The sequence below is a fragment of the Phocoena phocoena genome, chromosome 12 (assembly GCF_963924675.1).
Source record: "Phocoena phocoena chromosome 12, mPhoPho1.1, whole genome shotgun sequence".
Taxonomy (NCBI): Eukaryota; Metazoa; Chordata; class Mammalia; order Artiodactyla; family Phocoenidae; genus Phocoena; species Phocoena phocoena.
Genome location: NC_089230.1, coordinates 81,939,485 through 81,955,525, shown reverse-complemented (window position 1 = coordinate 81,955,525; position 16,041 = coordinate 81,939,485). Strand labels below are relative to the sequence as shown.

The 16,041-nt window shown below is 39.3% G+C and overlaps 1 protein-coding gene across 40 annotated transcripts in view; it reads left to right on the top strand.

The window, feature by feature from the left end:
- RIMS1 (regulating synaptic membrane exocytosis 1) overlaps window positions 1–16,041 on the top strand; it is a 480,052-nt gene that overhangs the window by 278,532 nt on the left and 185,479 nt on the right. For 39 of the 40 annotated variants that reach the window (XM_065888935.1, XM_065888916.1, XM_065888915.1 and 36 more), the window contains exon 1: window positions 12,242–12,341. The exons of the other annotated variant lie outside the window; for it this stretch is intronic. In XM_065888935.1, coding sequence (XP_065745007.1) covers window positions 12,242–12,341 — 100 coding nt within the window. Of the gene's footprint in view, window positions 1–12,241; window positions 12,342–16,041 lie in introns of those variants that run through there. 40 annotated transcript variants of the gene reach the window in all.

The following is a 16,041-nucleotide window of genomic DNA, read 5'->3' as shown; positions in this document are numbered from 1 at the left end:
GGTAGGAGTTTATTAATTAATTTATTTATTTTTGCTGTGCTGGGTCTTCGTTTCTGTGCGAGGGCTTTCTCTAGTTGTGGCAAGCGGGGGCCACTCTTCATCGCGGTGCGCAGGCCTCTCACTATCGCGCCCTCTCTTGTAGTGGAGCACAGGCTCCAGACGCGCAGGCTCAGTAGTTGTGGCTCACGGGCCTAGTTGCTCCGCGGCGTGTGGGATCCTCCCAGACCAGGGCTTGAACCCGTGTCCCCTGCATTAGCAGGCAGATTCTCAACTACTGCGCCACCAGGGAAGCCCTTTCTTTGGTATTCTTTAATGTAAAGCTGAGCTCTTCAGTGCAATACTTAGTTTTATAATTTGTTAGCAAAACTCTAAAATTAAATTGTTATCCCTGTGAAAGAAGACTTTAGCAAGCTTTAACATTCCTCTAAATTTACTGTTTTTTCCACTGTCTATGTTATTGTTATCTAGAATAGGCTCAGGTTGTCTTTACACATTCGTATAAGTAGATAATACTTACGTAAATTTACCAATGTGTTTAACATGTTTAACTGATTTCATGTTCACCGTTACATTTTACATCTCACTTTTCTTTCCACCTTCATTTTTCTTCTTGTCAGAGCATATCTTTAATTTATTCTTCCAGTGAGAGTCTGGGGGTGGTAAAATACCATTAGTTTGTTATCATTCCTTTCAGGACATCCTAGTAATGTTCAGCATAGGCTTTTTCTCTTCCATAGAGATAAGAGATAGTAAAAATACTATTTATTTTTTGGAATAAATATTTTATTATTTTACAGAAGAGAAGGTGTGTTTTATCTTGACCTGAAGCACATATATCATTTTTTAAGAAGACAATTTTTAAATCAATTGCGTTAACAAACGAGAAATACTGTGGCCCTTAATCATAGTATAAAACAAAGAAAATGCTTGCCTTTTGTGATTTGGTTGGAAATTCAATTGAAGTAGAACTTAGGGAACCTTGTATTCTTAGAAATCACTGGTTCTGATATGTTTTGTTTTGTTTTGTTTTGTTCATAAAAAGGTTTGAAAAGTTCTTCTAACAAAAACAGAAAAAAGGGAAACGAATGGGATAAAAATAAATAGAAAGGGAAATTAGGTCTTGTATTAATGAGGTAAAACTGTAAGTTACTACATAGCATTTAATTAATTAGCTTGTGCGTCATGTAAATAATCTTCCACCTCTCCTTGACAATGTGCTTTCTTTAATAACTTGCTGTTTGAAGTCTTGTCATTTCTAACATTTCTACTCATCCCTTTGAATTAGTTGTTTTCTTTTTTGTCTTTTTTTTTACCTGTCAGTTTGAGGATTTGGGTAAAACTCGCCTGATAGAGTGATGTTTTGGGGATTTTTTTAAAATTTAATTTTATTTACTTTTTTATACAGCAGGTTCTTTTTAGCCATCCATTTTATACACATCAGTTTACACAGGTCAGTCCCCATCTCCCAATTCATCACACCACTACCACCACCCCCCACCACTTCCCCCGCTTGGTGTCCATACATTTGTTTTCTACATCTGTGTCTCAATTTCTGTCCTGCAAACCGGTTCATCTGTACCATTTTTCTATGTTCCACATATATGTGTTAACATATGACATTTGTTTTTCTCTTTCTGACTTACTTCACTCTGTAATGACAGTCTCTAAATCCATCCACATCTCTACAAATGACCCAATTTTGTTCTTTTTTATGGCTGTGTAATATTCCATTGTATATGTAGCACATCTTCTTTATCCATTTGGTTGTCGATGGGCATTTAGGTTGCTTCCATGACCTGGTTATTGTAAAGAGTGCTGCAGTGAACAATGGGTTGCATGTGTCTTTTTGAGTTACAGTTTTCTCTGGGTATATGCCCAGTAGTGGGATTGCTGGGTCATATGGTAATTCTATTTTTAGTTTTTTAAGGAACCTCCATACTGTTCTCCATAGTGGCTGTATCAATTTACATTTCCACCTGCCAAAGCAACAGGGTTCCCTTTTCTCACACCCTCTCCAGCATTTGTTGCTTGTAGATTTTCTGATGATGCCCATTCTAACTGGTGTGAGGTAATACCTCATTGTAGTTTTGATTTGCAATTCTCTAATAATTAGTGATGTTGAGCAGCTTTTCATGTGCTTCTTGACCATCTGTATGTCTTCTTTGGAGAAATGTCTATTTAGGTCTTTTGCCCATTTTCGGATTGGGTTGTTTGTTTCTTTAATATTGAGCTGCGTGAGCTGTTTATGTATTTTGGAGATTAATCATTTGTCTGTTGATTCATTTGCAAATATTTTCTCCCATTTTGAGCGTTGTCTTTTCATCTTGTTTATGGTTTCCTTTGCTGTGCAAAAGCTTTTAAATTTCATTAGGTCCCATTTGTTTATTTTTCTTTTTATTTTCATTACTCTAGGAGGTGGATCAAAAAATATCTTGCTGTGATTTATGTCAAAGAGTGTTCTTCCTATGTTTTCCTCTAAGAGTTTTATAATCCGGTCTTACATTTAAGTCTCTAATCCATTTTGAGTTTATTTTTGTGTATGGTGTTAGAGAGTGTTCTAATTTCATTCTTTTACATGTAGCTGTCCAGTTTTCCCAGCACGACTTATTGAAGAGACTGTCTTTTCTCTATTGTATATCCTTGCCTCCTTTGTCCTAGATTAGTTGACCATAGGTGTGTGGGTTTATCTCTGGGCTTCCTATTTTGTTCCATGGATCTATGTTTTTGTTTTTGTGCCAGTTTTATAATGTCTTGATTACTGTACCTTTGTAGTGTAGTCTGAAATCAGGGAGTCTGATTCCTCCAGCTCCGTTTTTTTCCCCTCAAGATTGCTTTGGCTATTCGGGGTCTTTTGTGTCTCCATACAAATTTTAAGATTTCTTTTGTTCTACTTCTGTAAAAAATGCCATTGGTAATTTGATGGGAATTGCATTGAATCTGTAGATTGCTTTGGGTAGTATAGTCATTTTCACAATATTGATTCTTCCAATCCAAGAACATGGTATATCTCTCCATCTGTTGGTATCATCTTTAATTTCTTTCATCAGTGTCATATAGTTTTCTGCATACAGGTCTTTTGTCTACCTAGGTAGGTTTATTCCTAGGTATATTATTCTTTTTGTTGCAATGGTAAATGGGAATATTTCCATAATTTCTCTTTCAGATTTTTCATCACTGATGTATAGGAATGCAAGAGATTTCTGTGCATTAATTTTGTTTCCTGCAACTTTACCAATTTCATTGATTAGCTCTAGTAGTTTTCTGGTGGCATCTTTAGGATTCTCTATGTATAGTATCATGTCATCTGGAAACAGTGACAGTTTTACTTCTTCTTTTCCAATTTGTATTCCTTTTATTTCTTTTTCTTCCCTGATTGCCGTGGCTAGGACTTCCAAAACTATGTTGAATAATAGCAGTGAAAGTGGACATCCTTGTGTTGTTCCTGATCTTAGAGGAAATGCTTTCAGTTTTTCACCATTGAGAACAATGTTTGCTGTGGGTTTGTCATATATGGCCTTTATTAGGTTGACGTGGCTTCCCTCTATGCCCATTTTCTGGAGAGTTTTTATCATAAATGGGTGTTGAATTTTGTCAAAAGCTTTTTCTACATCTACTGAGATGATCATATGGTTTTTATTCTTCAATTTGTTAATATGGTGTATCACATTGACTGATTTGTGTATATTGAAGAATCCTTGCATCCCTGAAATAAATCCTACTTGATCATGGTGTATGATCCTTTTAATGTGTTATTGGATTCTGTTTACTAGTACTTTGTTGATGATTTTGCATCTATATTCATCAGTGATATTGGTCTATAATTTTCTTTTTTTGTAGTATCTTCGTCTGGTTTTGGTATCAGGGTGATGGTGGCCTCATAGAATGAGTTTGGGAGTGTTCCTTCCTCTGCAATTTTTTGCAACAGTTTGAGAAGGATGGGTGTTAAGTCTTCTCTAAATGTTTGATAGAATTCACCTGTGAAGCCATCTGGTCCTGGACTTTTGTTTGTGGGAAGAGCTTTAATCACAGTTTCAATTTCATTACTTGTGATTGGTCTGTTCATATTTTCTATTTCTTCCTGTCTCAGTCTTTGGAGGTTATACCTAAGAATTTGTCCATTTCTTCCAGGTTGTCCATTTTATTGGCATAGAGTTGCTTGTAGTAGTCTCTTAGGATGCTTCATATTTCTGCAGTGTCTGTTGTAACTTCTCCTTTTTAATTTCTAATTTTATTTATTTGAGTCCTCTCCCTCTTTTTCTTAATGAGTCTGGCTAATGGTTTATCAATTTTATCTTCTCATAGAACCAGCTTTTAGTTTTATTGATCTTTGCTATTGTTTTCTTTGTTTCTATTTCTTTTATTTCTGCTCTGATCTTCATGATTTCTTTGCTTCTGCTAACTTTGGGTTTTCTTTGTTCTTCTTTCTCTAGTTCCTTTAGATGTAAGGTTAGATTGTTTATTTGAGATGTTTCTTGTTTCTTGAGGTAGGCTTGTATAGTTATAATCTACCCTCTTAGAACTGCTTTTGCGGCATCCAGTAGGTTTTGGATCGTCGTGTTTTCATTGTCATTTGTCTCTAGGTATTTTTTGATTTCCTCTTTGATTTCTTCAGTGATCACTTGGTTATTTAGTAACGTATTGTTTAGCCTCCATGTGTTTGTGTTTTTTACGTTTTTTTTCCATGTAATTGATTTCTAATCTCATAGCATTGTAGTCAGAAAAGATGCTTGATATGATTTCAGTTTTCTTGAATTTACTGAGGCTTGATTTGTGACCCAAGATGTGATTTATCCTGGAGAATGTTCTGTGAGCACTTGAGAAGAAAGTGTAATCTGCTGTTTTTGAATGGAATGTCCTATAAATATCAATTAAATCTATGTGGTCTATTGTGTCATTTAAAGCTTGTGTTTCCTTATTAACTTTCTGTTTGGATGATCTGTCCATTGGTGTAAGTGTGGTGTTAAAGTCCCCCACTATTATTGTATCACTGTCGATTTCCTGTTTTATGGCTGTTAGCAGTTGCCTTATGTATTGAGGTGCTCTTATGTTGGATGCATATATATTTATAATTGTTATATCTTCTTCTTGGATTGATCCCTTGATCATTATGTAGTGTCCTTCCTTGTCTCTTGTAACATTCTTTATTTTAAAATCTATTTTATCTGATATGAGTATCACTACTCCAGCTTTCTTTTGATTTCCATTTGTATGGAATATCTTTTTCTATCCCCTCACTTTCAGTCTGTATGTGTCCCTAGGTCTGTATGTAAGTGGGTTTCTTATAGACAGCATATATATTGGTCTTGCTTTTGTATCCATTCAGTGAGCCTGTGTCTTTTGGTTGGAGCATTTAATCCATTCACGTTTAAGGTAATTATTGATATGTATGTTCCTATTACCATTTTCTTAATTGTTTTTGGTTTGTTTTTGTAGGTCCTTTTCTTCCCTTGTGTTTCCCACTTAGAGAAGTTCCTTTAGCATTTGTTGTAGAGTTGGTTTGGTGGTGCTGAATTCTCTTAGCTTTTGCTTGTCTGTAAAGCTTTTGATTTCTCCATCGAATCTGAATGAGATCCTTGCTGGGTAGAGTAATCTTGGTTGTAGGTTTTTCCCTTTCATCACTTTAAATATATCATGCCACTCCCTTCTGGCTTGTAGAGTTTCTGCTGAGAAATCAGCTGTTAACCTTATGGGAATTCCCTTGTATGTTATTTGTCGTTTTTCCCTTGCTGCTTTCAGTAATTTTTCTTTGTCTTTAATTTTTGCCAGTTTGATTACTATGTGTCTCTGCCTGTTTCTCCTTAGGTTTATCCTGCCTGGGACTCTCTGTGCTTCTTGGACTTGGGTGGCTATTTCCTTTCCCATGTTAGGGAAGTTTTCAACTATAATCTCTTCAAGTATTTTCTTGGGTCCTTTCTCTCTCTCTTCCCCTTCTGGGACCCCCTATAATGTGATGTTGTTGTGTTTAATGTTGTCCCAGTGGTCTCTTAAGCTGTCTTCCTTTGTTTTCATTCTTTTTTCTTTATTCTCTTCTGCAGCAGTGAATTCCACCATTCTGTCTTCCAGGTCACTTATCCGTTCTTCTCCCTCAGTTATTCTGCTATTGATTCCTTCTAGTGTATTTTTCATTTCAGTTATTGTATTGTTCATCTCTATTTGTTCTTTAATTCTTCTAGGTCTTTGTTAAACATTTCTTGCATCTTCTCGATCTTTGCCTCCATTCTTTTTCCGACTCCTGGATCATCTTCACTATCATTATTCTGAATTCTTTTTCTGGAAGATTGCATATCTCCACTTCATTTAGTTGTTTTTCTGGGGTTTTATCTTGTTCCTTCATCTGGTACATAGCCCTCTGCCTTTTCATCTTGTCTGTCTTTCTTTGAATGTGGTTTTTGTTCCCCAAGCTGCAGGGTTGTAGTTCTTCTTGCTTCTGCTGTCTGCCCTCTGGTGCATGAGACTATCTCGAATTAGTTGTTTTCTTAGTGGAGAAATAACTCATGTCCATGACTGCAGGAATCTATGTATTTGGGCCATAGGTTAATAGAAAAAACTATCATTATTCACCAGATAGCATTGCTTGAATTGTAGTTCTATAAAGACAAATAAATATATCCCCTTAATGGATTTTGAACTTACCAATCAGATTTTAAACGGCCATCATATCAAAGTGAAAACGCCAAGTAGCACACCATTTGAAACTATTTCCAGTTTATAGTTACAAAGTTGCCTAAGCTAAAGGAAATTAAAAGCAAAGAGAGCCAATTTCCACTGCCAAAAACCTATAAATGGTGGATCTAGATAACATTTATTTAGCAAGGCATCACTGAATTTGCATAAAAGAGAAACATCCAAATGCCAGAAATGAAACTAGAAAACCATATACGTCAGAACATGGGGCGATGCTTCAGCAAGGCCTCTGGTTGAATGAAACCTCATGGTGCCTGGGGCTTTGCGCAGCCTGAGGCTGTGAGGGGCAGTGCTGCCCTGCACGAGGCAGGTAATTGGAACTGGCATCTCTGCACGAGGCCATGACCCTCCGAGAGCTTCCCCCACAATGAAAACAAAAATAATATGAAACTTCACACAGCTCGGGTAAATGAGGAACCTTGTTTTTGTCTGAACCCTGGGTGAAAAAAACAGTAAATCTCTTGTAAGAAATTGAAATCACATTTTTCTGTTCCTAAGGTAGATTTTGTAGACGGAACTGATATTGCCTACATTGTGATTTAATCTCAAGGCAATAAATTAACATTACATTTGGTCCTTGGTCAGTGATATCTTCAAGCTCAAAAGACTTCCATTCCTTTATAATCAATGGCTTAAGTTCCAAAGAATAGACAGGTGCTAAGACATGGCCCTCAGGGCTTCCCTGGTGGCACAGTGGTTGAGAGTCCGCCTGCCGATTCAGGGAACGCGGGTTCGTGCCCCGGTCCGGGAAGATCCCACGTGCCACGGAGCGGCTGGGCCCGTGAGCCATGGCCGCTGAGCCTGCGCGTCCGGAGCCTGTGCTCCGCAACGGGAGAGGCCACAACAGTGAGAGGCCCGTGTACTGCAAAAAAAAAAAAAAAAAAAAAAAGAAATGACACCCAGAGAACCAATGTTTGGGCTTTATCAATTGGATTTCTTTTTCTTTTGACCTGTTTTCTGTGTTTTACAGAGCAGGGCAGTAATGGCTGAAGCATTTATGCCAGGCTTTAGGCTGAAATGGTCAACTTCTGATTATCCTTTAAAATATCTCAGCACCAAGAAAAGCACTCAATTTCACTTCATTTTATTTGATTAATGTATGTTATTGGAGTATAGTTGATTTACAATGTTGTGTTAATTCTTGCTGTACAGCAAAGTGATTCAGTTATACACATATGTACATTCTTTTTCACATGGTTTATCACAGGGTATTGAATAGAGTTCCCTGTGCTCTACAGCAGGACCTTGTTGTTGATCCATCCTTTGTATGATACTTTGCATCTGCTAACCCCAGACTCCCACTCCATCCTCCTCCCCCTTCCCCCTCGGCAATCACATGTCTGTGAGTCTGTTTCTGTTTCGTAGGTAAGTTCATTTATGTCATATTTTAGATTCTACATATAAGCAGTATCATATGGAATTTGTCTTTGTCTGACTTATTGCACATAGTATGATCATCTCTAGGGCCATCCATGTTGCAGCAAACGGCATTAGCACTCAGTTTCCACTTGTCCTACTTTGCTAGGTCTCCTCTAGGAAATGTGTAGCGTCAGTCAGAGGGTATGAATTGAGGAAACATTCTGTGCTGGGTGAGTTGGGCTTACAAAGTAATCACCGCCCATAACAGTGATTTACCTTTTCGTTCTCTCTTGACTCTCCCTTTCATAACCCAGTCATCTTTTCCCCTCATCTCCCTAAAGAGATCCTCCCTGAAATGTTCCCACCACACCCTGGCCCATATCCTGCCACTAGCTGACATTTTGGCATATTTGCTATTCCGATCCCCTTTATTCTATGCCCGGATAAAGGTATGGATCATGGTCTGGGAGGCCTAGGACCGCCAGCTTAGAAGACGACACAGATCAAGGAAAGCTGTGTGACCAGTTCTCCCTGGGAGATCCCTTTCACACACACACTGTGAGACAGAACAGCAACTTTCCTAGGGGACCTGTATTCATTTATACAGCAAATGGTTTCATTAGAACAACTTGAAAACAAGATTCTCATGTCTGTATTTCAGAATTTCAGGGTGGTTTGAAGTCCAGAAGATACTTGATAGCATCACATTCTTTGAGTGTTTTTCTACTTTTTAAACTTTCTCAGGCTGGACAGTTTATAGACAGAGTTGCTTCTCGAATCCAACGTATCCTTGTGGGAAAACTATAAATCCTGATAGGCTGCAACCTTATGACTCAGGAAGTGGCAAGTGTGAAAGAAGCTCTCAATCCTGGAAAAAAATGAGTTAGATATATTATTTCCCCAAATCCTAACATTTTATTCATTCTTATGTCTTTAGAACTAACCTTGCCTGCCGTGATGCTACTGTTATCCCCACAAAGACCCCAGTTGTATTTTGAATGTTGCTTTATTGATTTATTATATATACAATTAGGATTTCCCAGAAGATGTCATTTGAACTTTGTGTTTTGTTTTGTTTGTTTTATTGTAACTTAGAATCCCCCAGAAGATTTTTTTCAGTGTGGTATGTAGATCTCAGTAAATGGGAGACCTTGATACAGTAGTATATCCATGTGGGTCAGGAAGGGAGGGTGTCTGAGCTGGGGCTTCATGACAGCAGAGTCACAGTCATCCCAGTGACAGAGCAGGACATGGGACAGTGCCTGTCACTACAGAAACTGCCCGAAAGGTCTACGTGGTCCTGAACATCAACTCTGAATCTACAAAATGGAATCCAATACTTACCTCCCTTGCTTTTTGCTTAGGGTGTCTTAACAAATCAAAATAAACAGTATTAATAACATAGCATTTCTCCAACTAGTGTTTCTGCAAAGTAGTGAGAGGTTTAGTAAGTGTGATGCCAAAAATAAGTGTTTGTGCTCAAATATCAGTACGTTTGGCCAGTGCTAACTTTGGCTACAAATTTCCTTCACGTAGGACTTCTCACCACCTTTCGTGGATGCAGTGCGTCCTGAATACATTTAATCAGGGTCACTTTCATCGTGCACCATCTGTTAACATTTCCATAAACTGTTGTTCTGAGGTCAAGGCATGGAGCAATGCCAGAGCCTCATGAAGGACCTCAGCCTGTAGCATCTTGTGCCTTTTAACGGGTGTAGCTTCACAAACCACCAAGAGCACAGTCTTCTGCTAATACTAGGGGAACGTTAGTTTCCAAATTTAAAGATGTGTGATCTAAAGCAAGATTAGCTTCAATTGTTATTCAGATTCTTCCTCTGCCACTGATGAGATGTGTCACTTATATGTAAGCCTCAGTTTCCTCCTTTGTAATATGGGAAGAATAGTAGCATTCAACCTTCAAGGCAGAGACGTGGCTTAGCTTTCTTCTCTTTACTTTAGTGCTTAGTATACTCAATGTTCAGAATTGTTGCTGGATGAAAGAAATTATGGATGCATGCATGCAAGGATCAGTGCAAAGAACTTGCAAAGAATAACAAGGTAAAGTCCAGCATGGACTCTCCTTTTAAGACCTACAGGGAAATGAAAAACAATGAAGAGGTCTGTGTGGATTGGGTTTAGTCAATGGAACTATCTCAGAGCATGAACTTGCGTTTATGGCATAAACTTTCACGGAGAATGTACTCTGCTACTGGTAAAGATTAAGAACCTTGATTTTACTAAGAGGATATGGGGTTTACACATGTATGGACTGGCAGACAATATATTTATCCTCTTCTGCCCAAAGTTCGTCCTGCTGTTGATCCTTATGTGCCGATGCATTAAAACAATACAGTGTGGATCACAAAACAGGTGAAAGCAGTAGAGAGAGTGGCAAGGTCACTGGACGGTCTTCCGTCTGTAGCCCCATAGAGAAGTAGATGCTTTACCTACATCCCATCAGGAGTTTGCAATGTAGTTTATAACTTCATTATTTAAAATTCATTATTTAAAGTTACTCAGTATATTTGTCTACATGGAAGCATACCTTGCTTTTTCTATAAGATATAATTGTGAGCAGTCGAGGACATTACATGGACAAGTCTGTTGGGAAATAAGATATACATTTACCGTGCAGTATTTCAGTGCTACTTTCCTTAATACGCTAGTATTATATAGAACTTAGAAATTCAATACATATCGATTATTACTTCAGAGTGTGCTAGTAAGAGATTTGGATTTTAAATCAGATTTTTTTTTTTAATTAATACTAGGACTGTGGAGGGGAAAAAACACCTGATTTCTGGAGTACTATATGGGATTAATATTTTGACATTAACAATATTGGCATTTGATTGTAATAATTTTTACCTCTATTTTCTACCTGTTGTATTAGTACTGGAGTTTAATTTGAATATGAAAGCTTGGTGAAGTGGAAGTACTGGGTTGATGATGTGGGAGTTTAGTTTCCAGGACAGACCAGTCTTGGTATTTACTTCTTATCTGTTTCCATAAATGGTTGATTCTCTTGTAATGCTCTCCATCCTGGTCACCTCTCAGATTTGTTTTACAACCCATGAACATGCTTTAGGAAATGTGAAATACCTGCATGTACATTACTTTTACAATTTACAGCATTATCTCTATTAAAATCCAAAAAAGTAATGATTACCTGCACATTTGTATGCTTAAATTAAAGTCATGTGTACCTCTTGTTTTCGTTATGGTAGAAGAAAATATAATCCCTTAATTCCTTTTTTTCCCATAAAGTAGGAGTTTGCATCTTATCTAAAAGAAGGTACAGCTCTTCATAGTCTGGAAACGTTGTACCCTGTCACATATAGTAGGAAAAAAATCCCAGAGCCATATATATATGCGTGTGTGTGTGTGTATGTATATATATATATATATATGTATACAAATATATATATATGTATTTGCCTCTGCTAGGAAAATACAGCAATAGGAAGAGGGAATCTACCTTTAAAAGTTTATGTAATAAGAGGAAAATATTATATAAAGAATATATAATATGCACAAAAATAGCCTAACCTCAAATATTTCTTCAGGAAGAAACAAAACATTTTTTTCTTCACAAATCAGAGCTGTAATAATAAGGAATGCTCACACTTAATTGATTTTAACAGTACTGCACAAAAGCAGAAGAGTTATGCTTTAAGAAGTCATCCTATGGGCTAATGGCCATTTGGTTGTCATAAAAGTCCTTTATTTAGCCCTCTCCACAAATAAGCGCACAGCAGGAGAAAGGACACTAGTTGGAGTGACTGGGGGATAAGTAAACAGAAGGAATGGCTGGGAGCAGTGTCATCTGGCAGAGAGCTTATTTCCTGAATCCCGTGGATCTGGTTAAAAGCCAACAGAGATGCCAATATGCTTCTGCTCAGTAAGTGCTACCAGGCTCCAGGCCACTAGGCCTGGAGGCTTGTGCGTGGTGTCCTATCCAGGCGGTGCCTGCGTAGCTGCTCTGTGCCCGCGATGACCTGAGCCGGTCATGCAGAGTGACTTTCTCCTGCTCAACCAGCATCCCTTCGTTTCCATCTTACGCTGCTGACCTCCGGGCGGTTCAACGGCCTAAGCCGAAGGCAGGAGGAGCCACCGTGTGCGCTTCCTGGTTGATCCTGAGCTTGTTTCAAAGCCAGGCTGACAGTCCCCAGGCTGGATTTCTCTGCGAGTTGCAGTCATGTGTGCCCCCGGCATACCCGTGTCTTCAGAAGGGTGGGAAGACGTGAAGGCTGCAGACCCCGAAGAGGGGACCGTGGAGGCCCCGAGAGCAGGTGCCGGTAAGCTGGACCAGAGTCTGGGGTGTGGGAATCCCACTTCATTGTTTCTTCTGGTTGGACGCAAGTCTGTGTTTAAAGCTCCCTTTCTCTCTGTCTTTCCTGAGTAAATATTCCCAGTGTGTGTCAGGTAGGATGTGATGTTGTTCTATTTTCTCAACAGAGCCAGGTTTCCAGCTACCAACTTGATCGTCAGTCTTTCTCTCTGAAAAGACATGATGAGATTTACAAGATAGCCCTAAATATTTTAAGATGACTAATCAAATTTGTGATTTGTTTTCTTGCGTAATAGCTAAGTCCAGAAACATGTAAATATTAAATGTCACTGTTCTCTGAAAATAAGGGAAAACAATAGCTAGTTGTTTAATCGTGGGCATGACTTTTGTTTGTAGTCAACGTTTTCTGTGCTTTGCGATCGCCTGTTCAAACAAAGAATGAGAAAGACATAAGTTGGAGTCATTATTAGCAGGAAATCAGTCCCCAAATAGGAAGTTTGTGTCACTTTTTCCAAGTAAGGGATCCTGAGTGCTTGTGAAAGAGCTGAAGGCTTTCCACGAGCAGGCCTTGATGCTGACCACAGTGCCGTAGGTCGATGGTATATGTGAAGCAAGCTTACCATTGCAGTCGATGTTAGGTCTCGTACATTCTCTCCTAAGAGAAATTGGTCTGCTGGTCTTTGGAGTGGCAGTGGTGTCACAGCTGAGTGGCAGGCTAGGAAACATGCAGCCCCAGAGAGGGATACGGGTGGTGCAAAAGGGACAGAGTGGTAGAAGTGTTTTCTATGAGTAAATATTGTTAACATAAATTTCTGAATTGACGGATGAAGATGGGGTTATTTTTCCTACTTACACGTGGACAGTGGCCTCCATGAAGGACACTCATTACTCATTCTTGAGGTATGTGGTACCCAGATATGAGTGAAAGGTCCTTTAAAACAAGGTCAACCTTAGCCCCTCCTAATTTTGAGGTTCTGTTTTGAATCTGTAATTAGGAAAGCTGTGTGTACCATTTCAGGCACCTTACTTGGTTTATCAAACATCTTTGGTTAGAAATAAAATTTGTTACCATGTAGGGGACTCAAGATAGTTACAGCAAATTAACATAAAAGTATAAGGTGGAATGAGAGGTAGATATTAGATGACTAGCATTCAAATGATTTTATCATTTGAAACAAGCCCATTCCAGGTGCTAAATGAGGAAAAAAAGAAATAGGAGAAGAGAAATACAAAAAAGAAATATCTCAAAAGTCAGGCACGACGATAGCCTCATGTGGTGTAAGTGCTTTAATTCCGTTGCCTATATAAGCGTATAAGATCCACAGACTCTTACATTTCCCTTGAATCAAGCTCTGCAGTGACAGGCTCAGCGGGTGGACTTGGGTACCTTGGTTGTTGAAGGTTTTGATTCTCCTTCCACTGGTTCTCCTTGGTATTCGTCCGCCTCTAGACCCTGCTGTGTGTGCGTCTTTATGACAGAGGCACAGTGGATGAAACCAATCCAAGCCCCGTAAGTTTCGCCCCGTAAACCTGTCTGGAGAATCGTCACCGGCCCCACATGTGGCACGTGGAGGTGGATGAATGTCGGCCCCCCGGCCTCACCAGTTTCCACACCAAATCACTGGCACTTTCACGAAAGGTGGCACCACTTTGAGGTGACCTACGGATATAATCACAGCAGCCCCCACCTACCAGGTGTCATGGAAAGCTGGGCCTCCCAGTCACACGAAGCCAAGTTCAAATCCCAGCTCTGCTAGTGGTAAACCACGTGACCTTGGGCAAGTGAACTGGCTTCTCTGAGCCTCATCTGTAATATGGAGTAAATAATATTGACTTCGCCATATGCCTGTGAAAAATAAATGAACACAATTAACATGCCTATTTATCACAAGATTTGACAGAGATTCATTCACCTAATGTTTATTTCCCTTTCTCTTTCCAACCAGCAACCATGTGGCCAATTTTTTATTCAAGCAAGTTTATGACAGCATACTTGGAAGTTTGGGGTCAAGAAAAAAAAAAACAGAGATTCTAAGTAGAGATCCCAAAGCTGTATTTTTTAAGAGGAGAAAACAATGTTCACATTAGTCCATTTGTTTCAAGCTGATATCTTGCACTTGCTTTGGTGACCATGAGTGACCCATAGTTCAGTATTAATGTTTTCCTTATCTGGTAATTATTTTTGACCAGTATCTATAATTTAAGTAAACACAGTGCATTTAGTTTAAGTAAACAAAACCTGGGTCTTAATTCTCTATTATCATTTGATCATTTCATCTTCTAAAACAAACTAGAAGCAGTCTGCCCCGACTTTTCAATGATATTCCCTAGTGGATTAGACTAGAGAAGTTCGTTGTTTCTGGAAACTGAATGATATACCACAATAAACATGACATTGGAGCAGTGACATCATTTCACAGTAGCTGTTCTGTGGTATGTGGTCCAGGGGGATCAAGAAATGTTGGGGAACTGGTGAGAAGATGGTGATCCCGTCTCAGCGAGAAAAGTCTAGTGGACCGTGAGTTGTGATTGCACAGTCATCAGAGACATGCATCTTTAAAAATACTGGAGCTGTGAGCCCACCCCATTCCCCTCGACTCCCGGCTACACCAGTTTGGGTTGTCCTTTTGCCCCCTGGAGACGATCCCCCGTGAGCGCCTGGCTGGCCGGCTGGCACAGCTAGACAAAGCGCTGTGTCCTACTTCCGGCAGGTGCTCACACACTCCTGGCTTAAGCTTCCTTCTGCCAGTTGTCTTTGGGCTGAGTAAGGGCTCAGGTAAGGAGTGTGAAAAGGGAACGATGGGTTTCACCGGGCTTGGCAGGACCACGGCCAGGGATTGAGATTGGCACCAAATCATCTTAGGTGAGTGCTCCGGGGTCCACCAGCCAGCAGGGGGCTGCTGGCCTTTGTCATCTTAGCCCCTGGGTGCCTCCATGAAATGTCACTGGGGGGATAAGAGGAGGGCCTTTTCAAGCCTCCGCCTGAGTTTTCTCTCCAGTTCTGGCTTTAAGGGACCACTGCGTTTCAAGTCTCTGCCTGCAGGAAGGTAGCTCGTCTGTGCATTGTTTCAGGAAACGGTTAATCACGGACCTACTGGAGTTTTGGTGTTTGCTAGAGTGGGGACCTCTTTAGCATAGCACAGAGCACTATAGATCAGTGATGCGGTAATCATTGAGAATCTGCACACTGCAGAGATCTGTTTTGATGACAGCAGCACTTATGGCCTTGATTAGTGTCACCGTTGTAGAATGTTGGACACTACAGGCTTTTTTTTTTTTTTTTAGAATGCAAGGACCGCAGGGGCTGTTATTTAACATTTCTTTTGCACTTCCGTGGAATACTTATTGCGTTGTGAATTTGCTGCGTTGCTAGCTAGAATTTAGTGATCTGATGCCAGCAGCCTCTGTTTAACTCCTCTGATGCTGCTGTTATGTTTGCTGGGTTTCTACAGCTTCTACTCCTTCATACACTGCACTCAAGAACAGGTAAACTAAGCTCTAATATTAATTTTATGCATAAATGTAAAATTAACAGAATATTTGTTTAATTATCCAAAAGAGTAAGATATTAAAATGCTTCATTTAGATTCTATCAGTAGAGAATAAGAAATGTTTTGCTTTGAACATGGAAATTACACAGATATATTATCATTTTGAAATGCAGTGGTAATCCTCCACTTGCATTGTATGAAGTTATTTTCATGTTT